The 22,889-nt window shown below is 58.9% G+C and overlaps 1 protein-coding gene across 1 annotated transcript in view; it reads left to right on the forward strand.

Moving 5' to 3' along the window:
• Positions 1-22,889, forward strand: part of ASS1 (argininosuccinate synthase 1) — a 29,244-nt gene that overhangs the window by 3,297 nt on the left and 3,058 nt on the right. Inside the window, exons 4-13 of the mRNA XM_049832862.1 lie at positions 378-446; positions 751-939; positions 3,732-3,788; positions 4,275-4,349; positions 7,530-7,600; positions 7,990-8,020; positions 11,854-11,944; positions 13,775-13,859; positions 14,978-15,042; positions 19,201-19,332. Of these exons, the coding sequence (XP_049688819.1) occupies positions 378-446; positions 751-939; positions 3,732-3,788; positions 4,275-4,349; positions 7,530-7,600; positions 7,990-8,020; positions 11,854-11,944; positions 13,775-13,859; positions 14,978-15,042; positions 19,201-19,332 (865 nt within the window). The remainder of the gene's footprint in view (positions 1-377; positions 447-750; positions 940-3,731; positions 3,789-4,274; positions 4,350-7,529; positions 7,601-7,989; positions 8,021-11,853; positions 11,945-13,774; positions 13,860-14,977; positions 15,043-19,200; positions 19,333-22,889) is intronic.

Below are 22,889 nucleotides of genomic sequence, written 5' to 3' on the forward strand. Positions count from 1 at the left end.
ATGTGGATGATGGGGGTCCTGGCGTGTGTCTGGCCATGGTGGTGACCCTGCTCTCGCTGGTTAACCATCGCCCAGCCTGGGTGCTGCTCTGCTGAGCTGCCAGCCCTGTGTGGCACAGCCTGTCCCTGCCAGCAAATGATCCTCCGCTAATGAGGACAGTGCATCGGGGCAGAGTCACGGGGCTTAGCAGAGGGAGATATGGCCCCGAGGTATGCTGTCTTGGGGGGGGACCCCCCTCCTGCCTGTCCTGGGTGGCCTCAGGCCTGGCCAGCACAGGCTCTACCATGCCGTGCATGATGCCCCAAGCCGGGCTGGGCTTGCACTGGGTTTTGTGGTCTCCTTTCAAACTCAGTCCGGATTTTTTTCCCCCCTTCCAGGCCAACATCGGGCAGAAAGAAGATTTTGAGGCAGCACGAAAGAAAGCGCTGGCACTGGGGGCCAAGAAGGTAACGGTGTCCCCGTCCCTTCCCGTGCCCATGGGGCTCTGAGCTCCCCCTGCTCCCCGCCGTGGGGCTGAGCCTTGGGGTCTCGTACACACCATGGCTGGGGCCACTGCAGGGGCTGGGGGGGGCAGGACAGTGCCAGTGAGGAATTCCTTTCCCAGAGATTTTGCATCAAAGCTTTTCAGCAGCATCTAGGAAAGGGGAGGCGAAGGGACCCTTCACTGCACCGTCCCCAAAACCCCACAGGAGTGGGATTCCCCCCCATCCCAGTCCCCCTCCCATGACAAGTTTTCCTCCATCCTGGCAGGTTTACATTGAGGACATCAGCAAGGAGTTCGTGGAGGAATTCATCTGGCCGGCCGTGCAGGCCAACGCTCTCTACGAGGACCGGTACCTGCTGGGCACGGCGCTGGCGCGGCCCTGCATCGCCCGCAAGCTGGTGGAGATCGCCCAGCGGGAAGGAGCCCAGTATGTCGCCCACGGGGCCACCGGCAAGGTGAGGGAGGACGGGGGCACTGGGGCAGGGATGGCATGGGGTGCTCGGGGGGACACGACCCGGTCAGTCCGTTGGCTAAGCTGTGGGTGCCAGGAGGTGTTTTTTTGGATGCTCTGTGGGGCTGCGCAAAGCCCAACCATGTTTCAACACTTCCTTCTCGCTTCTGGGATTTCTGTGCCTAATTTCGGTTCCCTCTCCCTGCCGGGAAGGCTCGGATCACAGCCAACCCCCCCCCCCCCCCCCCCTTTCAGTAGCAGCTTTCTAAAAACTGCTACGGACAGGGGCTGCCCGGGTCAGCAGCCGGCTGGGGCTGAGTTTTGGGGCACCCCGGGCAGGCTGCGGCTGTCCCCAACCCTGTCCCCATCCCTGTCCCCATCCCTGTCCCCATCCCCGGCTGTCCTTGTCGCCGCTGGCCGCAGGGAGGACACTTTGCCACTAGAGGCAGCCAGAGACCGTGGAAAGGATGCTCGGGGCCAGCCACTGCCCAGAGAAGGGCAATCCTCCACGGGGAGCGTGGGGGGGGGGGGGGAGGATGACGGGACGTGGGACCTGCGAGACGTGACCGTGGGTCCCCCCGGTCACCTCCAGCCCCCGCCCGCACGCTGCCCAGCCCGGTGCGGGGACACCTGGGGCAGGGTGGCACTGTCACCAAAGGCTCCTGGGGGGGCTTTTGGGTGCTGTGCGTGCACCCAAGGACCTGCCGGATGCCCCCTCCATCCCATCCCACTGGGACCCAAAGCACAGACCGTGTCCGTCTCGGTCTAGGGGCAAAAGCGAGGTGCCCACCTGGAGGGGTGTCAGTGCGAGGGGCTGGGTTTGGGTGTCCCCAGCTATGGTGGAGGACCCTGCTAGAAGGGGGAATGTTAGATGCAGCCAGGAGATCGCCAAGGACCACGCCAACACCGGGGAGATGGGGCAGAGGGGCGGCTGGGGGGAACTTCGTGGCTGAAATAACTCTTGCTCCTGCTGCGACGGGTTCCCCGCACCCCTTCCCCGTCCATCTCACCCGCTGCCAGCAGCCCCCTCTTGAAAGCCCCCGCTCAAGGGTGCCTTGGAGGAATGCACCCCCGACGCGACGATGTCCCCTCCGCTCCTGGGTACCACCAGCGCCAGCCGTCCCCGCTCGCAGGGGCAGCCACGGCTGCTCCCCAGGCTCTGCCTGCTCCCCAAGCCATTAAGCCGCGGGCGCAGGCAGGGACCGACTGTGGGTAACTCGACCCGGCTGCACCCCGTCCCCGGCTGAGGCCACGGTGTCTTAAATGTGGGCCATCTGCGGTGTCCCCGCTGCCGGAGCAGATGGACTTGTTTTGGGCCTGTAAGGGAAATGAGTGCTTTGGTGGATGTACTTGCCTTGGTGTAATAGTCCTCTGGGATTTCCCAGCCCTGCCGTAAATGTATCCTCCAGGCTGGGGCCAAGGTGGGGGGTGGTCTTTACGCCCCTTGGTGCTGGTGGAAAATAGGCTTTGGTGAGCACTATTCCCTTGGAAGTGCTAATAACTCCCAGGCTCCCTCCTGGCCCTTTCCTGACTACCTGGCCTCATTAGCAGGACCTCGTCAGCATGGGCCAATTAAGATAAAGGGAGCTTCAGAGCTATTTAATTATGAGCTGCTGCATCCTCCTGGTCACCATGGTCTTCCCTCCCCCCACTCACCTTGCCCTCTCCTTCCATGTGTCCTCTGATGCCTATGGGGGAAAAATACCCAAATCTGGGTTTCTGCTGGTCCAGTTTTTAGGAGTGTCAGTCCAGGGGAGAGCGCAGCTCTTGGGTGACTCTGGGGTCCTGGAGCCAGGTGAATGAGCTGCATCGGGGTTTTGAACACCCAGCTTTTGGGAGCACCAGAAAAGGTGGTTTTGGGTTCAAACCAGCTATGGAGAGGGACCAGGAGTGACCCCGCAGGACAGAGCCAGCCCAGGTCCTGGCACCCACTACCCCCTCCTGCCACCCTCCGTGCTGGGAGAGATAGATGAGTCCTCAGCCTTAGGCCTTGCTTTTCCAGTGAAAATTGCCAGCAATCCCATCCCAGTGGCATTACTGGGAGAATAGGTGTGATCCCCCTCCTGCACAGAGCACCTTGGTCTATGAAGTCCTGGGTAGCATCAGCCAGACGTTCCTCCTGGCTGGTGGCTCTTGCAGGGATTTGCAAACGCACCGTTCAGCCCAGGGTCTCCCGAGCCATGGGCTGGGATGCTTTTCCCAGTGGATATAGGGCAAGTGGCTGTCTTGTGTTGGCTGGAGCTGAGATCGCGAGACATGTCCTCTCTAGCTCTCTGCCGAGGGAATTTTGGTCCTGTCCCTGCACAGGGAGAGCAGCCGGGAGCAGGGAAGTGATGGGTCCTTGCCCGCCGTCCCTGAGGTCTCCAGCATTGCAAGGGGAGCTGATGCTGTAGCCGAGCAGCGTCTCAGAGGCCGTACACGTGTGCTGTCACACGCGTGTGCACCGCCGCATACGTGCTCTGCCAGCGTCCAGCAGCCCCTGAGCCTCCCAACTCCCTGGATGAAGCCGTGGGACTGTAGTGCAGCCGGGAGCTGCTGTTTTGTCATCTGCACTTTTAATGCTTCTTGCCTTTTTTTTTTTTTTTTTTTTTTAACAGTTCTTACTGATTTTGCAGTTTCTTCCTGCAGCCCCACCAAGCCACATTCCTCTCCTGAGGATGCTGTATGGCCCTGGGCGAGCTGGTCCAGGCACGAGGCCCCATTCCCCCATCAGTGGGATTGGGTGGGGGGGGGCACCCACCTCCCAGCCTGCCCCAGTGTGGGGTGACCCCTCAGCATCTCCCATCTGTGTTTCAGGGCAATGACCAGGTTCGGTTTGAGCTCACCTGCTACGCTCTGTGTCCTAAGATCAAGGTAAGGCACCCAAAATTGTCCCTTGGGGCCCCACCACCGGGCTTCTGGCCCCCTCCCGAGCTGGTAAGGAATTTTGTTTTAACACCGATGTGAGCGGCCGTGCCTCGCTTTAACAAGCTGCCAGCTGCACAAAGCGACGTTTTGGCATTTGAGGGGGCTGTAATGATCCTTAATTGACCTATTTTTACCCCAAACACCACAAGGCCATGGAGGAAATGGTACTAAAGCAGCTGCTGGATAATCGATGCTGCCTGTTTGCCCCTTGCATCCAGTGCCTTGTTAGGGTCAGGGGTTTGGGTTACTCCACACTTGTGCAGGGAGATTAAATTTCGGCTGGGGGACCAGCAGCCCATGGGTCCTGGCGCCCCAGGGCTGCCAGGAACCCTCGCCTGCGGGGAGCCCAGGGGGGTGCTGAGGGTCAAAGGGTGCCCAGGAGCTGCAAAGGGGCTGGGGGCTTCCCGTCTCATGCTCCTGCCCTCCCACCAGGTCGTCGCACCGTGGAGGCTGCCCGAGTTTTACCAGCGCTTCCCCGGGCGCCGTGAGCTCATGGACTATGCGAAGGTAGGAGCTGGCGTGGGGTGGCCGTGGGATGCTCAGGGTGGCCGTGGGATGCTCCCCACGGCTTGGTGGGTGACAGCAGCAAGCCCTGCACAACATCCCTGCAGCACCACGCTGGAGCGTTCCGGTTGGGGTTTTATTTCCCCCTCTATTTTTTTTTTCTCCTTCCTTTCTAAAAGCCCCATAATTACGTGGCTATTAATGGTAACCCGCTTTCCAAGGAAACGGGTCCCAGCTCCCTGACTTGCGTAACAGACAAAGCAAATACGTTCGCCTTTGTTGTCCCTTCCTTTTTGAAGTACAAGTTGCAATAAAACATATTAGAAGTTTTGCATCAGGTTTTTACGTGCCCACCAGGGTACCTTTCTTTTTTAGCGACTTCATGGAAATGCTTGACAACTTGGCTCAATCAATCAAAAGGGAAAAGGCAGCTCTGTGCATAAACCAGAAAATTGCTTCAGTTTTTAAATAGCTGCCGTCGAGGCTGCCTGGGTAATCTCTGGGAAGGCGAGGTGTGGAGCCGGAGGGATGTGGCGTGGGGCGAGGAGCCCTCCGAGCCCATTAGGGCCGCCGAGAGCAGCGTGTTGAGGATTGTGTTTGCCATCTGCCGTTGTATTATGAAGGGGCGAGTTTACGAGAGCTTTCCATATGTTGCCAAACAAATTGTCAAATAGGGGAGTTATTAAGAGCGCCACGGTTTTATTATATGGAAAATAGAACATGTGTTTTGGGTTTGGGGGTTTTGTTTGGGGTTGGGTTTTTTGTTTGGAAAGGGGGAAAAAGGGAAGTGAAATGGACTGGGGCCCTGTTCAAAGTGAAAAGGTTGGGGTTGAGGGTTTGTTGTGCCTCTCGGTCTCTGGTTATGTCCAGCATTAAAAAAAAAAAAGGTGGGGAAGGTCCCTTCTTTTTTGCACTCGGGAGAGGGACATGTGTAGCCAGGTCCTTTCAGCACCTGGACGCGCTCGCCTCGGCGCTCGGCGGGTTTTGATGCGATGATATTTGGGGATCGGTTGCTGTCAGGGAAAGCGGGGATCCATGCCACCGTGGCACAGCTCTTGCCGTCAATTTGCTGCCTGGGGGCTAGAGCCAACCTTGCTCCAGCAGCAAGCTGCTTTGGTGGCCACTTCATCCCCACAAACAGCCGAGGCTGAAAACACCTTAATGATTCAGTGAAGCTCTCCTGGATGCTGCTCCAGGATGAGCCATGGCTGCGAGCAGAGCCGGGTGGAACGGAGCTCGTTGGGGCTGTGCTGCCTGGGCTCGGTGGACGTTGGTACATGGGTCCGGACTTGGAGGATCCCCTCTGAAGTGATAACATGGAAAATTGCCATGGGGCAAGGATGGGCTGGGGAGCATGGGCTTCTTCGGCTGCCAAGGAGAGGCAGAGGGCAGGGGGCTGCCTGGGAATGTGAATCAACGGGGGCCTGTGGTTCACGATCAGTGGGTATTTGGGTCTGACAGATGCGTTTACGCATCCCAGGTGAGATGGGTGTGAGCCATGGCATGGGGAGAGCCCATCAGAGGGGACGGCGTCCCCCAGCCCCGCGCGGCTGAGTGCGGCCCCTCAGGGTAAACAGCCCTCAGCATTAATGGCTTGGCTTTAATTAACTAAGGTGAAATGTCCTCTGCCCACATCCACGAGGGTGCTGGGATGAGGACGACGGGAGCATGGTCTGACCCCAGGCAGGGTTGAGGTCTGTCCCCCAGCCCTCGGTCTCCCTTAGCATTATTCGGGGGAGCCCTGGGGGGTTGGGAGGCACCTGTGGCTTGGACACCATCCAAGGGTTGGGTCAGGGAGACGCATCTTCTCACTCTTTCCTGGAGAAGCCAGGCAATCCCTGGCACTTGCACGAAGCAGGCAGCGTTTCGCCCTCCCAGCAAGCCCAAGCTTGTGTTTTGAAGCCCACGTGAAGCGTTGATGTGCTCTGCCTGCTCTCCCCGGTGGGCAAGGTCTGCGGGCAGGAGAGCAGGCGAAGGCTGTCCAGCACCCACCTCCAAAGCCTGGGACAGGGATCCCGGAGGGTCCCACAATGGGAGTAAGGTGTGGGACCAGCAAACCAGGACCCATGAGCCTAGGGCAATGTCACCCCAGGAGCGGGGCTGATTTAGTCCCTCTGCAGCCTTAGGAGGTACCTCAGAACCTTGTTCCCAGCTCAGACGATGGGTTGATGACCATGATTTAACAACCACAAGCGTTTCCTTCCCCTCTTCCCAGAAAACAAGTTGCTTCTGCTCAGACCCCGCTCCTCTGTTCCTGGCTGAGCTCTTGCCTGATGTCCCTGCCGCGGTGACTCTGAAATGCCAGAGCTGCCCGGCAATGGACGGGCTGTACAGACACACCGAGGAACAGTGGGAACCGGAGCTGCCACCACCGCCTCCATCCCGCAGCCGGGACATTGCGGCTCGGCATGCCGGCAGGGTGGCCGACGTCCCCGCCGGCTCCGGTTGTTAGCTTGCCGCCGTCGCCTCTCCTGCTAATTCCCCTGCGTATTCACCTCGTCTTCACAGGCAATTTCCCCCATTGAAATGTCAGCGGATAATTGAGCGCGCCGGTGACCTTGTTAGGGAGCTGGGCCCGGCGCTGTGTGCTGCGCTGGGGAGGCAGCCGGTGCGGGGCCGTGCGTCCCCGGGCACGGTGCTCTTGAGGTGCTTGGGCTTGGGAGAACATCTCCCACCCATGTGCCGTGCGTCTGCATCGCACGAGGCTGTGGGGACGCGTGTGCTGTCCCCTCGCGGCAGAGCATCAGTCCTGGTTAGGATGAGGAGCATCCTGTGGTTTTGGGGACTTCTGTCCCCATGTCATCTTCCCTTGATGGGGAGCTAAGCTGGGGGAGTGCGCTGTCGTGGAGCTAGAAAAAGAACACGATGTCCGTGCTGACGTCTCCATCGCTTGGGTTCGTGGGGTGCTCTGGGGACTCTGTCTCAGCTTGTGGCAAGGCCGGGGCGGCCGTTCTCCTCCCAGTTGCGTTGTGTCCCTGATGTCCCCATCGAGGTGGCCCTCGTGGTGGGAGCTGATGTTACCCACGGTGAGGGACACGGATGTCCACCTTGCTCCGTGCTGCCTTGCTGGTGGCCATGGGTTGTGCCTTTGAGCTTTTGGGGCTGATCCCAGCAGGAGCCGGTGCTGGTGGGAGCTGGATCTTCCCACAGGGTGGCTCACCCCTGCTTCCCTTCTCTTGGCAGAAACACGGGATCCCGGTGCCCGTGACGCCCCAGACGCCCTGGAGCATGGATGAAAACCTCATGCACATCAGGTAAGAGGCCAGGTGGGTGGGGAACTCCTGTGGGGTGAGGAAGCAGAGCATGGGGCCCCCATCCTCCTGTCCTGCATGGCCAGGACAGCCCTTTGCATGTCCAGAGTCCCAGGCTGCTCTACCACGTGCTGGCCAAGGGTGACCCCAAAACCTCCAGCCTTCCTTTCTGCCCAGTTGTCCACATCCCACGTGGCAGCATCCATCTCCTGGGCTCTCCCAAGCCTGGCGCTCCTTGCAGGGTTGCTTCTAAAAGCCCCTGGAGATCCATAACACGTATTTACGCCCATCCTCATGGGGTGGTTGGAGGGGGGGGGGTCTTCCCAGTGGGTTTTGGGGTTGCAGGTTGCAGGTGCTGCAGTGACTTCTCTCTCCTTCCCTGCCTGCTGCAGCTACGAAGCCGGGATCCTGGAGAACCCCAAGGTAATCGATCACGGCCACCCGGCCAGCATGGCAGCCACAGGGCTGAGGGCGTCTCGTGTATTTGCAGCCTAATTGGAAATTTCACGGCAGGCCGTGTGCGGTGGGGAGGCCTTGCCGCCCACCCCGGCCCCTCCACCTCACCCGGCACGTTAATTGCTGCCGGTGTAAATAGGGGAAGGGACCGTTTCAGGGTGACACTGGAGGGGACAATGTCACGGGGCAGCAATAAAGGAGCAATTAGACAGATGAGGCGCTGGTGGTGGGTGACGGAGGTCCGGGCTGGCCCCTGCAGCTCAGGTCCCCTGCCTGTGCCTGTAGCTCACCCAGCTCTCCTCGCTTTGCCATCCCCACTATCCAGGGGGAAGCATGGTAAAACCTCCGCATGCGTGGGGTGGTGCTTGGAGACCCCACGGGACCCCCGGTTCCCCGGGGAAGCTCTGGCTGCCGACGGGGCCGAGAGCCCGGTAGCGGTGGGTGCTGTGGCCGGGTGCTGCCGGCGAGCGCGGCACGTCGCTCCGGGAAGCGTGGATCTGGCCCTGGCTGCCTCCGAATGGTGCTCGTGGTCCGGCTGCCTGCTGGCCCCTGCCTGCACTGTTCATGCTCCAGCGGGTCACCACGCTCGGCGGCTACTTAAACTATCCATCAGCGCTAATTAGACAATCCAGGGAGAGGAGGGGGAGGCAGGCGGAGAGGGAGAGGAGCCGGCTGGAGCTCAGCGCCCGCAGCCGGCTCACCGCGGCTGGGCTGGCGCGTGCCTCCGGCGGGGGTGTGAGGAAGAGGAAGGTGGAGAGGGGGTCCCGCTCCCCCTTTTGGTGCCCTCCGGAGGGGTGTCTGCAGGTCAGGCTTTGCAAAGCCGGGCCCTCAGAGGGGGTCTCCTCCTCCAGGAGAGCGGTTGGCCCAGGGATGGGTTTTCGTGCCCCTAGCTGGAGCTAGCAAGGGACTGACCCGCGCCCTTCCCAGTGCACCCATCCTGACCCAGCCCTCCGCACCCAGCCCCTCTCCTCTTGGGGAAGACCCCTGGTCCCCAGGCTCCACCACGCCGGCTTTTCTTCCCAAAGCCAGCTCAGAAAACGGGGCCGACCAGTGCCCTGACCCCATCCCCGAGCATCCTCCGCTCGGGCACCTCTTCCACCGCCGGTACCGGGAGGTGGCTGCCCGGAGCACGGTGTCACCACCGTCCCCTTCCCAGGCCTGGGAAGCGGTGACGGGCACCGGGGCGGCCGCGGCAGGATCCGGGGTGCCAGGCACGGCGGGCTCCCCTCCCCAAACCCCCGGGACCTGCCAAACGCAGGGATTTGAAAGCAGATGGTTGAGCTATTTTCTGCCTCTGTGAGGCCCGATTGAAGGGCAATGAGGCAGCTAATGCGGAGAAAGATAGAAATTTACTTGCTTTAACTTCATATGGCACTCTGAAAGAGTTCATTCAGTCCCGGGCACAACAATATCAGCCGGATGAATAAACCATTTGCGGCATCGATAGCTCTGCATCATGGTTTACTTCATGGACCATTTGCTTCCAATTTCTTCTCTTCTTGCCCCGTTTTTCTTGCTTCTTTCTTCCCCCCTCCCTCTCTCCCTTTCCACACACTCTTCCTTTTTTTTTTTCCCCTTTTTTTTTTTCCTTTCCCTTTTTTTTTTCCTCTCTCCCCTTTAAAGATGACATTGCAGGACTAGCCCCCCTGCGGGGAGGGATAAATAGAAGGCATTGATACACTGCAACAAACTATTTGTCATTTGAACTGTGCTTTTAGGAGAGAGAATAAAAAGAGGACAGACTCGCACCGTAATGATGGAATGCAAGCCAAATGTCACTTTTATTTCTATTTAGTTATTTTATTTAATAGGGGTTTTCATAGTTGGCTCGGAAAATTGGAAACTACCTGACTTTGACTTCCAATGTTTAGTAAAGAGTTTTTAATACTTTCCGGTATTTTTTCCCCTCCCGCCCCCCCATCTTTCCTTTTGAACTCAAAGTTTTTCATCATCTCTCACGGGTTCGTCTAGTTAATAAGTGTGATCAGGGCTAGGAAAGGCCAGACGATGTAAAATTGAAATCCGCAGCCCGTGTAATTTGTGCGTGTGCGCGCACGGGGGGCACGGGGGAGGCGCGCCTGTGAGCGCCTCTTGTTTAAAACAAGGGAAAGGGGCAAAAATGAGATAAAATGGGAATCTGAGGGTGGTTTTGCTGGAGCGTGTGCTGGGGTAGTTATGTCTGTATTCCTGGGATTCGGTTGTAGTTGCTGCTGGGATGTGTGTCCCGGGATTTGGGGTGAGGCGAGGGGGGTCCCCCCGGTGTGGAGGGGGCGGCAGGGGTGCTCGCAGCAGGGCGGGCTGCCTGTGGGTGCTGGCAGTGATTGGGCTTTGCTCTTTATTGGACCAAAGAAAAAAAAAAACAAAACAAGAAAAGGAAGTTTTCACTAAAAGGCTTATTGCCCATCTTTACAAATTTTAGATGAAAACTTCTTCTGAAGAGAAATTAATTTTCCCTTAAAAAAGCTTAAAATTTTTTTTCAAGCAATCACTTTTGCTTTTTTTTTTTTTTTTCCTAGCTTGCTTTCTACTTTGTCCTTTTTTTCCTTGCTGGAAAGGAGGGTAAGGGAAGAAAAGTGAGCAGGAGAAGAGCTGTGCTTTAAAAAGGAGAGGAGAAACAGGGGGAGCGTGGGCCAGGCTGTGAGTGGGTGCAGGCAGCACCCTGGGTGCAGGCAGGACCCCACTGCTCAGGGGTGCCCGGAGCTCCAGCTCTCACCAGCTGGGTTTTGTGGGGAAATACCAGTTTGCCATCCCTTAAAACATTTGCAGGAACTGCTCAGTTTGGAGAAACTCCATCCGAGCTGCTTGCACAGGAGGTTTTAGGTCGCTGGGACTCCTCAGCTGGAGGATCCTTTGCAATGTTCCCTCCGATGTCGGCCAAGGACGCCTTTGGCCCAGCTCGGCTCTGCGGTTCATTTCCTCGGCTCTGTCTGCCTTTCCGCCACATTGCACATGTCCTGGGTGCTCCATGCCTCAGTTTCCCTCCCCTCCATCTCCCGGAGCTGCGGCTTGGTGGGGGATCCCTTTAGAGACAGGACTTTGGAAACACCGCTCGGAAAAGTGTTTTGGGGTCAGCATGTGCAGTCACGTCATGCGTGAGTGCCGAGGGGGGCACGTGAAATTGCAAAGCATTTGCTCTCCGGGATGGAAAGCTTTTTTTTATTATAGTCCCCCCCCACCACACTCTTCTGGCACGCGCTTCAATTGCGGCAATTCGTGGTCGGCGCCTGAGCCTCTGGTGGCCCGGCTCTGATGGAGATAAGATGCCTCTTTCCTATAAATCTAGGAAAAAAAATATACATAAAGGTTGATGTGCTCTGAAATGGGTTTTTGCTTTGTTCCTCTATTTTCGCCCATGTGTATTAACCCCAGGGACACCATGAAAGAGCCGGTGCGCCTGGAGCACCTGCTGGGGTCAGGCCTCCTCATTAGTTTTTTCGGTCAGTGCCGAATAAGCCCGGCCGCGGCGCAGGGACGTGCGGGCGCCCGCCCTGCCGCTTGCTGCCATCGTCCCGCTTTTCCCTGCCTGACTTGCTTCTCCGCAGCCATCCCGCCTCCAGCTGTGGGGGCGTCGGAGGAAAAGATGAGATCAAGTTGAGGGGAAAAAATTGCCTGATTCCTCCAACCCCTTTGTTCCCAGGGCCCCGGTAAGCACCGGTGCTGTGCCACGCCGGCCCCACGTTTGGGGATGGGGGACGCACGTCGGGGATGGGGGATGCGCGCTGGGGTCGGGGCTGCCGGCGGTGTTGGCCATGCCAACGCCACTGACTCTCCCTCTTCTCTTCTTCCACCTCCCCTGGCAGAATCAGGCCCCTCCCGGGCTCTACACGAAGACCCGCGATCCGGCCACTTCTCCCGACACCCCGGACGTGCTGGAGATCGAGTTTGAGCGGGGTAAGCACCTCCTCGCAGCCGGCTCCTCACGCCTCTGCCCCCCCAAAGCCAAAGCCCACTCCCCAACCGGGAGCGAGGACCACCGGGAGCGTCCCTGGGGTGGGAGCAGGTGGGGTGAGCCCCGACTGGTGGCATTGGGGCTCGGGATGGTGCTTGCAGCACGTTGGGGCTCTTTGAGGTGTGCGGAGGGTCTGGGTATGTCTCGGTGGGCTTGCTGGGACCCCCCTGAGAGCGGAGAGGGGTCCGAGCGCCAGGCAGTGAGGTGCAGTGGGCACAGGGTCCCTCTCCTGCCGGGTGGCATGCCGGTGGCCCTGGCCAGTGGGAAGATGCTCCGGCAGGATTGGGCCAGCGGTGCTATCAGTGTCGCACCAAGAAAACGGGGAGACCCCGTTCCATCCCTGGGGACGCACGGCAGGGCCCAGTGCCGGAGCCGTCACCCGGCGAGGGGACATGGGGCAGCGTCTCCCACCTCTGCCAACCATGGCCATCCCTGTGCCACCATCCATCCTGGCAGCAGGAACGAGTCCAACCCAGGCTGGGGGGGGGGAGACCCTGCTTGGAGGGGTACCCCCTCCCCACCGCCCCCCCCGCCGCCAGCATCCCTGCTCCATTATAATGATCCCCCTGCAAGGAGCAGCCCCCCTCCCAGCAGCCCATTCAGCCCCTAGTTAATTTATTTGAAGTTTTAATCTAATTATTAACTATTTTAAAGGCTAAGCAGCTTTCGCCAACAACGGCCCCGACAACGTCGGCTCTCCGCCGAGCGGACCCCGGCCAATACCCCGGCGGAGGATGCGAATAGAAAGAGCCGGGGCGAGGGGAGGGCGAGGAGGGGGGGGGGGCCCGCGCCGAGAAGCAGCTTAAGGTTCATTATTGCCGCGAGTTACATTTAATAGCAATTTACAACTGAGTTTATAAACCCCTGGAAAATAGGGGGTTTAGGGGGGGAGCGTGGGGGGGGAGCTGACAGCCCCCATCACTAGACAGGGCTCTCGCGGGCGCCTCCGTAATAAAGACTAGAAAGGGAGGTATTGAGGCTGATTGGCAACTGATAGTGCGTTAAATGGTAATGAGGAGGGCAGATGGAGGGGGGATTAGCCTCCAACTCCGCACCGCTTTTCTTTGTGGGCCCCGCAGCCCCCTTGTCAGCTTCCTAATACATTTATTGCTCATTTCACACCGCTAAAGAAAAATGCCTCTTTCTATTCAGCAGCCCCCCCCCCCCCCGTCCTTGCTCCTGCCCAGCGCCCTTAAAAAAAAAAAAAAAAAAAAAAAAAAAATTAAGAGAAAAAGAGGGGTGGGGGGAAAAAAAAAAAAAGGTGCAATAATTAATTCATGGCGGGGAGCGCCCCGCCGCGGGGTGCGTGTGCGTGCGTGTGCGAGCAGCCGTGCCCCGGTGTGGGGGTCCCCCCCAGACGCCCCCCATGCTGTCAGGGGAGGGGGGGGGACACACATTTGTCAGCCCCCCCCCCCCCGGCAGGGGCTGGTGGGACAGAAGGTGCTGCGCCGTAAGACAATTGCCGAGCGTGAAATTCAATTAGTTAAGGGCCTGGTTGCAATTTCACAGGCCCTAAAAAAGAGAGAGGGAGAGGAGAGGGGAAAAGGGAGGGGGGGGACGTTTTTATGGCCTTTTTTATTTATTTATTTCGCTTCTCTCCCGAGGTGGGTCCCCCTCCCTTCGCCTCCCCCCCGCACCAGCTTGGATATGCCTTTTTAAGAAGTTATTTAGAGTTCATATCTGTCACATCTATTTAACGCCCGCGGGGTGATGTTCCGGGGGGGATCCTGACACCGGCTGATCCTGCCCGTTCTCCCTCCCCGCCTCCGCAGGTGTCCCCGTGAAGGTCACCAACGCCGGGGACGGAGCCACTCGTCGCTCGGCCCTGGAGCTCTTCGTGTACCTGAACGACATCGCGTGAGTGCCACGCTGTCCCCTGGCAGCGGGGACGAGGGCAGCGTCCCCGGGGTCCCCAGGGCAGGGTGGGAGCGGGATGCTCGCGGCAGGCACGTCCCGATGAGCCCGATGGTGGTCAGCAGCGTGAGGATGGGATCGTCCCAGTTGGGTCCCAGTCGCACCATTCATGCCAGCAAGCAGAGCTGGGCACCGAGGCCGCGAGCACGGGGGTATTTAGGGTTTTGCTCCCTGCGCACAAGGAGGGCTAAAAAGTCTTATTACAACCTTTTGCATTTATCGGGTGCCCCAGCCGCGCGGCTGGGTGAGGGCTGCCCTGCCCGCAGCGGGGGGCTGAGCCCCCGGGGCAGCCCCTGCCCGCAGGCAGCCTTTGCCCCTGGTCCCAGCTCAGCCCCAGACCCCCGGCTCCCGCGTCCCGACGGGCATCGCCTCACCCTGCCTGCCCAAAGGGGCTCAGTGTCCCTTTTGGGTGGAAAGTCAACTTTTTTGGTGGACGGAGACATGCTGGCCAGGTCCATCGCCCTGTCCTCCCCCTGTGTCTGCAGCAGCAGCGCCTTTGGGGTTTTCTGCCCTGTGCCACCCCGTGCCCACTTTCTGCTGTCACCAGGGCAGAGCTATCCTCAGGGGCTTGCCCAAAAATACAGCAGCACCCATGAGGGCACTCGCTCCTCCTGCTCCACGCCAAGTGCCACCCAGTCCCCACTATCCTCCTTTGTGCCTCTGACTTTATCGCCCCGGTGCTGAATGGGAATGAACTTTTCCATGTAGTTCACTTTTTAAATGTTAATTAAGTGGTTTTAAAATGACTTTGACTATCGGGAATACAGCTGCGGCGTGGCTTGTCCCCCTTGCCTGGTTTATTTTCCGGTGGCCCGAGTGAGCAGCAAGCGAGGATGGAGAGGCTAGTGGCACAGCAAAGAGGAGAGGAAAAGGAGAGAAAATCCGCCTCCTTATCACCTGTCCTATCTGGGGGTCACCGTTGATGGTCACCAGTGCTGCTGAGGGGCTGGCCGCACTGTCATTTGGGGTTTGTCCCCCATTGTCTGTCCCCCCCCGACCCACCTCTCGCGGCCACCTGCATCCCACTGCGGGGCCGCTCCAACCTCCCTTCTCCTCGGCAGGGGCAAGCACGGCGTCGGGCGCATTGACATCGTGGAGAACCGCTTCGTCGGGATGAAGTCTAGAGGTGAGCAGTCACCCACCAGTGGTGCCATTCCTGCCCTAAAACCAGCAAAAATAGGGAAAACCCTGGTGGGACGTGGCAGGTGCTCAGCATCGCTGGGGTGCTTTGGCTCAGGGCACACCAGCAGCCCTCAACCGCTCTCCCCCCCCCCAGGTTTTGACTGAGATTTCCCCGTGGCAGGGACTTCTCATCACTCTCTAATGAAGGCAGGTGCCCACTCGCTGCCAGTGCCACTGTTTGCACCAGCCCTGGGGTCCCAGTGCCACCGGAGACCCCAGGTCTCGGGTGAGACCTGTCTCCAGTGGGAAAAACGTCAAGCTGTGGGCTTGCGTGGGAGGATGCTCATGGGAGATCCTGGAAGGGGCGAGGCTCTGTAACACGCGTACAAAGTGCAGGAGGCCGATGCAAGTCACTGAAGTTTTTTTAAAGGCAATTCTTTGATTTATCTATGCATTTTTTGAGGCTGTGACTTAGTATTGATCATCCATTAGGATCAGCTTCATTGGAAATCTCTGGAGGCAGCAAGCTGCCCCGCGCAGAACTAAGTAACAAGATGGCTCATCATCATTTCCTATCTCCTTGCCCCCACTCTTTTGTTTTAAATCTCATTAATACCTAATTAGATGCTCCCTTTCTTTAAACTTGCCCTTTGTGCAGGGCATCAGCAAATATTTTGATAAGATTCAGCCCGCCGTCTCCCTCCCCACCACAGGGCACCGGTCCCTTTGTGAGAGCATCAGCCACGAAAGGCAAGAAACAAAACCCCAAATCATTTGATCCGAGTTTGAATAACCAAATTAAAACCAAAAGAAGGAAGACAAAAACCCCAACCCCAAACCACACAGAGCAGCCTGCGCATTTGCATGCAGGATGCTGAGTAATTTGTCAAAATCTATTTTATTTTTTTAAGAGCCACTGACATGCTCTAGTGACCCTTCCAGCATTTAATAATTTCTCTAAACCCCATTTAACTGTCACGTCTGTCTCCTGTGTGACATTGCCAAGCGATCGCTGCCGCGTTTGTGCGCCGGCAGATGCGGGAGGACCAGGCTTTCTGGGGACAGCAGGGGTGCACGTACCTCGGGGACGAGACCTTGGCGGTGGGTTTTCCCCCTTTGCTTTGAGCAGGATCCTGCCCCCTGTTTTGCTCCTTGGGATTAGTAGAAACCTTTCTGAAATCTGCTCCGAGAGATGCTCTGCAGAAGAAATGGAGAGCCGGGATGAGAGGAGGCCGGAGCAGGAGGGTGCTGCCGGTACCTGCCACCCCCTCCGGGGGGTTTTAGGGTGCAGGGCAGCTTGGGGTGGCCCCACTGCTACTCTGCAGGAGCATTTTGGACCCCAAATGGGGATAGGGTCAACAGGGCAGGAGACAGAACCTGGGCTCGCAGGCGGGAGGCGACGATCCCTTAAATCCCAGCGGTGTGCAGTGGCCCCGATGGCTCAGGGCTCTGCAAGTTCCTCGGGGCAGCACAGGGACCCCTGCTCTGCTGGGGAAACTGAGGCACAGGCAGTCAGCAGCACAGCAAGTGCCCTCCACGGCCGCGGAGGTGGAAGCGAAGGCTCCCGCCAGGTGCCTCCTCTTCCTCGCCTCCCAGACCTGGGGAGTCAGAGAGGAGAAAAACTCATTTGCATTGATTTTTACTAAGCTCCTAATTGAACTTCGTTAAGGCCTAATGGGCGAGGGGCGAGCCGAGCGCGCCCGCGCCAGCGTTTTAAGCCCTATTAACTCAATTTTGCCATATTTGTTTTAGTGGGAGGAGGGTGGCTAATTATGGGGTGGCGGGGAGCGGCGCTGCAGCCGGCCAGGGGGGCCACGGCTCGGCCGGGGGCTCTTGGCTGCAAGCGGGAGCGCGGCCCTGCCTCTCCTGCCTTTTCACATCCTCATTATCAAATTACCTTTTTAACTCCGAAGGGGGGCTAATTAAGTGAAGTAAATGAAATCAGTGGGGAGGAAGTGGGAAGGAGGGGACAGCCGCTGCCAAAAGAGCCGAGCACTGCCTTGGGCTGGGGCTTTTCCTTCCTTCGGCTCTCTCTTTCCTTTTCCTCTTTCCTCTCCTCGATGCGCTGAGCAGATGGAAGAGGAAAGTGGAAAACCCCTTCCCTGCGATGAACCCATACCAGGCCACACTCAGTCTCAGCCCTGGACCAGCAGTAGAAATTTGGGCAGCATCTTCCCATGGGCAGCATCGCCCTCCCCTTCCCCTTGGGAAGCCACCGCATCCCGTCCTGTCCCATGGATGCTGTCGCGAGTGACAGCCCGCGCTCAGCACAGCAAAATTGCTCGGATGGAGGTGAACTGACAGCCGAGGTTACAAATTAGAAAATTTTAAGCAGCGGCAGCTGTCTCCTTGGCTGCCCCCCTCCATGCCCCCCCCCCCCCGCTCCAGTCCCCCCCTTCCCCAGCAGTAATTACGGGGTGATTGAAGCTTCGCCAGGCTGCGGTGCTGACACCTCTGTCTTTTTCCTGTAAACACGGGGAGATGAAAATAGACACTTGGAGACGCTGCGAGTGTCACTTTGAAGGTGTCTCTTGTCTCCTCGGCTGGGAGCACGGCTGTCAGCTCCCCTCCCCTCCACCCCGGCTGTCATGCTCTGGGCCCTGGTCCTCTAGCATCAGGTCGAATAGGATGGGCAGGGGTGCAGGCAGATGGGCAGGAGGTGGGGGTCAAGACACAAATCCAAACCTTCCGTCAGCCCAGGTTGGCTTTAACACCTCCTAAGGGGAAGCAGAGGGAATATTAATTGTTTTAGTGGCAGGCTCAGCGGCTGGAGGGGGGCATACAGCAGCCCTCTGTGCTCCTGTGCCCGTGGGGACGGCTGGTTTTTGGTGATAATGCGGCTGTCTCCTCCCACAGCCCCGTGGGGATGGGTGCTCAGTGAGCACCCAGTGACCTGCCCCTGGGGACCGGGCTGCAACATCGTTAGGGTGGCCTGAGAGGACGGGGCGGCTCTTCTTTGGGACGGAGACCCGTCCCGTGTCTGTAGGATGCTGAGATCGTGGACCCTGGTAGGGCTGAGGTTTGATGGAAGTGGCTTGGGCTGCCGTGGTAGATAGGGCTCCTGCCGTGTCTGTGGGACCTGTGGCAACCCCGGGATGGGACCCTGCTTCAGCCTGTGCCACTCTCCAGGGCGCTGAGCGGGCAGAGCCCGGTGCGGGTTTGAGCCCCCCTGACAGCCCTGTGGGTTCCCCTCATCCCCTCTCATCACTGGGGCTGGTTGGGGACACGTCCCCTTCATCAGGGATGGTTTCCTATGGGGTTTCTTTGCGTGCCAGCAAAACCCAACGTGCAGGTGCCCTTCGCCGTTCCCACGGCCGTGCCATCGCACAGATGCCTGGCATTGGGAGGGCACCGTCCCCGTGGGCAGGCAGGGGACAGGGACGTGCTGGCGGAGCAGCCCTGGCCACAGGCAGGTTACAGCCGTGCCCGCCACATGTTTGCTGCCGGACCAGCTCAGCATTTCCCCCACCGGCTTTCCACCCGCATCCGACCTGGAGCGGAACACCGCATGGCCGCCCTCGTATTTAAACACCAAGTAAACACGTTATGCGGCAAATAAGCCCAGAGCGGCTGGAACAAAGGGAGCAGCTCGCCCGTGGCGTTAGCCCCCATCGCCGAAATAATTAAGCATCCCTCCATCCCCAGGCCTCACGCGATTGGGGGGGGCAGGCGGGAAGCGACTGGGGGGGGCCCTACCAGCCCCAAATGAGGTTGCCCTCCCAGCCCCCAGGTAGCCTCATTGCTTCACAGTGGATGCGCGGGGCTCTTTCTCGCCAGCCGAGGGGAGAGGAGGGTATTTCAGGCCCTCCGCTCCCCGTGCCTGTGCCCCGCGTCGTTCCTTTAATTACAGGTTTTCAGCCGCAGACCGTTGGGCACGGATCGGTGGGGGGATCGGTTCCCAAACCCTGTCATTTAGCCTCGTCAGAGTGCCTCTTCAAAGAGGGGAATCTAGAAATTTTCTCCGCAAGGTGCGGAGTGGACTGTCTCAGCCCCAGCATGAATATAATGACAGATGCATTTTACAGCGAGCTGAGACTGAATGCACTCGACCACAGCTCCTTCTGTCAGCCAAGTCATTATTTTTTGTCATTTGCTGACAGTTTTGGTCTCATTCGTTTCTCTCTCTTTTCCTGCTTTTCCCCCTGCCTGGAAAAATGGCTAGGTATCTATGAGACCCCAGCAGGAACGATCCTATACCATGCGCATTTAGATATCGAGGCCTTCACCATGGACCGGGAAGTACGGAAAATCAAGCAGGGGCTTGCCTTGAAATTCTCCGAGCTGGTGTACAACGGTACGTACGGTCCTTCAGCCCGGCCCTGCCGCTGCAGCATCCTCCCAGCCTTCCTCCTCCTCCTCCCTTGCTGCTGGTCCCGCTGGTACACGGGCTCAGGGCTGTAAACTTCAGGTGTGGATTTTGAGGCCACTCACGGGGGGAAAAGACGGGTTTGCTCGTGCCGAGGGCTGAGCTCAGCCCCACGCTCTGCCTGCTTTTCTGCCGAAGGGACTCCACATTTTCCGGAGGCGATGCCGCCTTCCACGAGGGTTTGCCGGTGGGGAATGCTCCCGGCATCTCTCCCAGCCCGGTGCCACCGCTTCGTCCCATCCAACACATCTGGCTGTCTCACAGGCTGTAATTCCCTGTCCCTTTGTCATCGTCCCCACCCCCCATAGCCTTTCCCCAGCTCTCCCCTCCGATTCCCTCCATCTCCCTGCCTGCCCTCGTCCCACCGGGACGGGAGCACACCAGGATATGGGGCACACGAGCACCCAAGCTCCCGGCGCGTCCCCACGGTGGGATTTGAAGCCGGAGACCTCTCCCCGTACCCTGGCAGGGGGAAAGCACAGGGGTGCGTGGCATGGGGGGGGCTCTCAGGGCAGTGTGGCCCTGGCTGCTGGGGTCCAGGGGGGGGCTGCAGGAGGGGACAGGAGGGTCCTGGCCGTGCTATGCGGTGTGCAGCCCACACAGGGGCACTGCGAGTTGTGGCTTTGCTGGGGGCTGCAGAAGGGGCTTCCAGCTGCTTCCAGCACAGCCGGGCCTGGGCGAGGACAGCACTGCCCGGACTGGGCTGGGAGCCATAAGGGACAAGGGGATGCTGGCTCGTACCCGCAGTTAGGGACAGAAATGAAGCCCTTTGTCCTTCCTCCTGTGATGCACCCAGTGGTTCCAGCTCGGGTCTGCTCAGCTGCCCGTGTGAGCTGAGTTTGAGGGGTCTCAGCTCAGTCACCCCACGCTGCTGGGGTGAGCGCTGCAGGGAACAGCCCGGCACCCCCGGGAAGGGACATCAGCACTGCTCCAGGGTCTGCTCCTCGGATCAAGCCCGACTCGGTCGCTGGTGCTGTGTTGAAGGAAGCAGGATTAGCCCAAATTGCCATAGGTGGGCTCAAAACCCCAGTGCCCACACCTGGGTGCCTGCTGCATGGCTCCAAGCCCAGCAGTGTGTCCCCGTGCCCCGGCTCTTCCTCTGTCCCCTGCCCGGTTCAGAGCTGACGTCCCTGGAGACCCCCCACCGGGGAGATGTCCTGACCCTTGGCCAGACACTTTTATCTTTCATATGTCCTGATTTCTTAGCCTCCCGGTTCCTGCTCCCATCACTTTTCAGGTATTTATCTCTAACCACGAGGGCTGGGATGATTTCCGTGAGATCTTCCATGGGAAGATCCCCTGGAAATAACCTGACTCTGGGAGCTCAGGCTTTGGGCAGCAGCAGATCCAGCAGGACTGGGCCAGGCTGGCTTCTCCCCTGCAGTTTCTGATGCCTGTGCTCATCCTCAGCACCTTCCCCTCCAAGGACAATCCCTCCTGCGTCTTCCTCAGCAACTGGCATTTAATACCCGAGCCCCTTTGCTGCTTAAACCGTATTTGAGGGCCCTGGCGGGGCAAGGGATTCTAGGGTTGCAGAAGTCTCAGTTACCTTTCCCTTGAATCACAGCCCCTGCCTTAATTCACTCTTTGATGCCGGTCCTGCCTCTGGCTATTTTTATTAGACTTTGTCCTGGGCTGCCTTTATTTTGACTCTTTTTTTTTTTTTTTTTTTTTTTTTTTTTTTTAGTTGAAGCGTAAACCTGTTTGTTTATTTCTAACCACTCGCGTTTTGTGAAGCCACCAGGCTCAAGAGCCACCTGGGGAATCGCTTCTCCCTTCCTACCTCTGCCAGGTGAAGGCTGCTATTTCCCTGGGTCCAGATGCTGAATCCCCAGGGATTTCCAGCATGGTCCTAGACTTCCCTGGCAGCTGAGCCCAAATCCAAGGAACAACCCCAGGGGGGTGCAAACAGCACCCGTGGGTCCCCGTGCCGGAGGCCAGGCTTTCAAGCTCACCTTTCTTTAACACCTCATTATTACAAGTAGTCCCTGATTTTAGAAGAATTAGTGTTTATCTTCTCCCCAGCCCCATTGATCCCATTGTGGAGGGGTGGCTTTGAAGCCAGTTCCCGTCCAGGTGCAGAAACGCCATTGTCCCCCTGCCCACGTCGTGATTAGGGCAGCATGACGGTTACGAGGAGGGAAGGTCATTAAGGGGGGTCACTTCCAGTGGGGAATGGGTCTGCGGTGGGGGGCAAGGCGGGGGGGAATGCTTCCTTGCACCTGGACCTGTCAGAGTCAGGGTTTAAGTAGGTGGTTATTATTTTGATGTGTCTTGGGTTTATTTTTACGGGGATGCAACAGCCCTGCGTCAATCCTGATGTTTCAGGAGTTGTACCTGGAGGGTCGTTACCAAAAAGAGGGGTGTATTTGCCTGGAGCCAGGGTCCCTGCCTGCAGAGCAGTGCTGATTGCGGGGAACGGGTCCCCGAACCCCCCAGCCATGCCATGGTGGGGCGGCTGAGGGGGGGGTCTGGGTCAGGGAGGTGGTTTTGGTGGTGGGGGGGTTGCAGGGCTTTGACACCGTGCCTCGGAGCAGGGCTACGTAGATCCTGGGGACAAGGTTGCAGGATACGGGGAAGCCAAATAACAAAAGAAATTGTTTGTTTCTTTAATGGCTTCGGCCCCAGAGCCCAGCTGGGGAGGGAAAGGTGAGAGGGCACCGGTGTGTGAGCCGAGCGGGAGGGCGATGGGAGAGATAAAACCTGGGGATGACCGGAGGGTGGTGAATGGGCTCTTTCTCTCACTGCCTCTATCTCCTTTTCCATCTCCCAGGCTTTATTCCAGGTCTCCGAGGGCTCTCCGGCTAATTACCCTGCTTAGGGACAGGAGGGGGCACAGGGGCGGCAGGCAGGACCACAGCCCCTCTGTGCGCCCGCAGTGGCCTCGGTGGACAGCAATGCCGATGGCTGCTCCCGCAGGATGCGTTTTGGGGAGCCGTGGTGTGACCGCACGTCACCCCAACGCCCAGCCTGGGCTTCAGCCCCGCTGCCGAGGGCTTGGGGCGCTGGGGGGCTGCCGTGCTGGCCAGAGCTGGGGCAGGAGGGAGAGGCACTTGCCGTGGTTGTGGTTAGATGGAGGTCTCCGTGGGTGCCAGCACCGGTTCCCCGCATCCTGCCAGCCCCTCGCTCCAGGGAGCTGGGGGGGACAAGTCAAACGGCGAGCGGCGGTGGGGGAAAGCGGACCCCCGCTGCCCTAGGAAGGGCCAGGGAGGTGAGCCCACCCGGGGCTGCCGAGACATCCGTGCCCTGATGTGCAGCCCGATACAGCCCCGGGGTCAGCCCTGGTGGTGTTACCTGGGGGGAGAGCTCTGCTCCGCATCCCACCGGGACCCCCATTGCTGGGGGGTTTTCCTTTCCCAGGGCTGTCCGGGAGCAAAGTGTTACTGTGGGGGCTGTGTCCCCCCAAGGTTGGTCCTTCGGGGCCAATCCTGCCCTGCCCATCCCGGGGGAGAACAGCTCATCCTCTTCGTAGGGGGCTGTCAGCT

This window comes from Accipiter gentilis, chromosome 29 (genome assembly GCF_929443795.1).
Source record: "Accipiter gentilis chromosome 29, bAccGen1.1, whole genome shotgun sequence".
NCBI lineage: Eukaryota > Metazoa > Chordata > Aves > Accipitriformes > Accipitridae > Astur > Astur gentilis.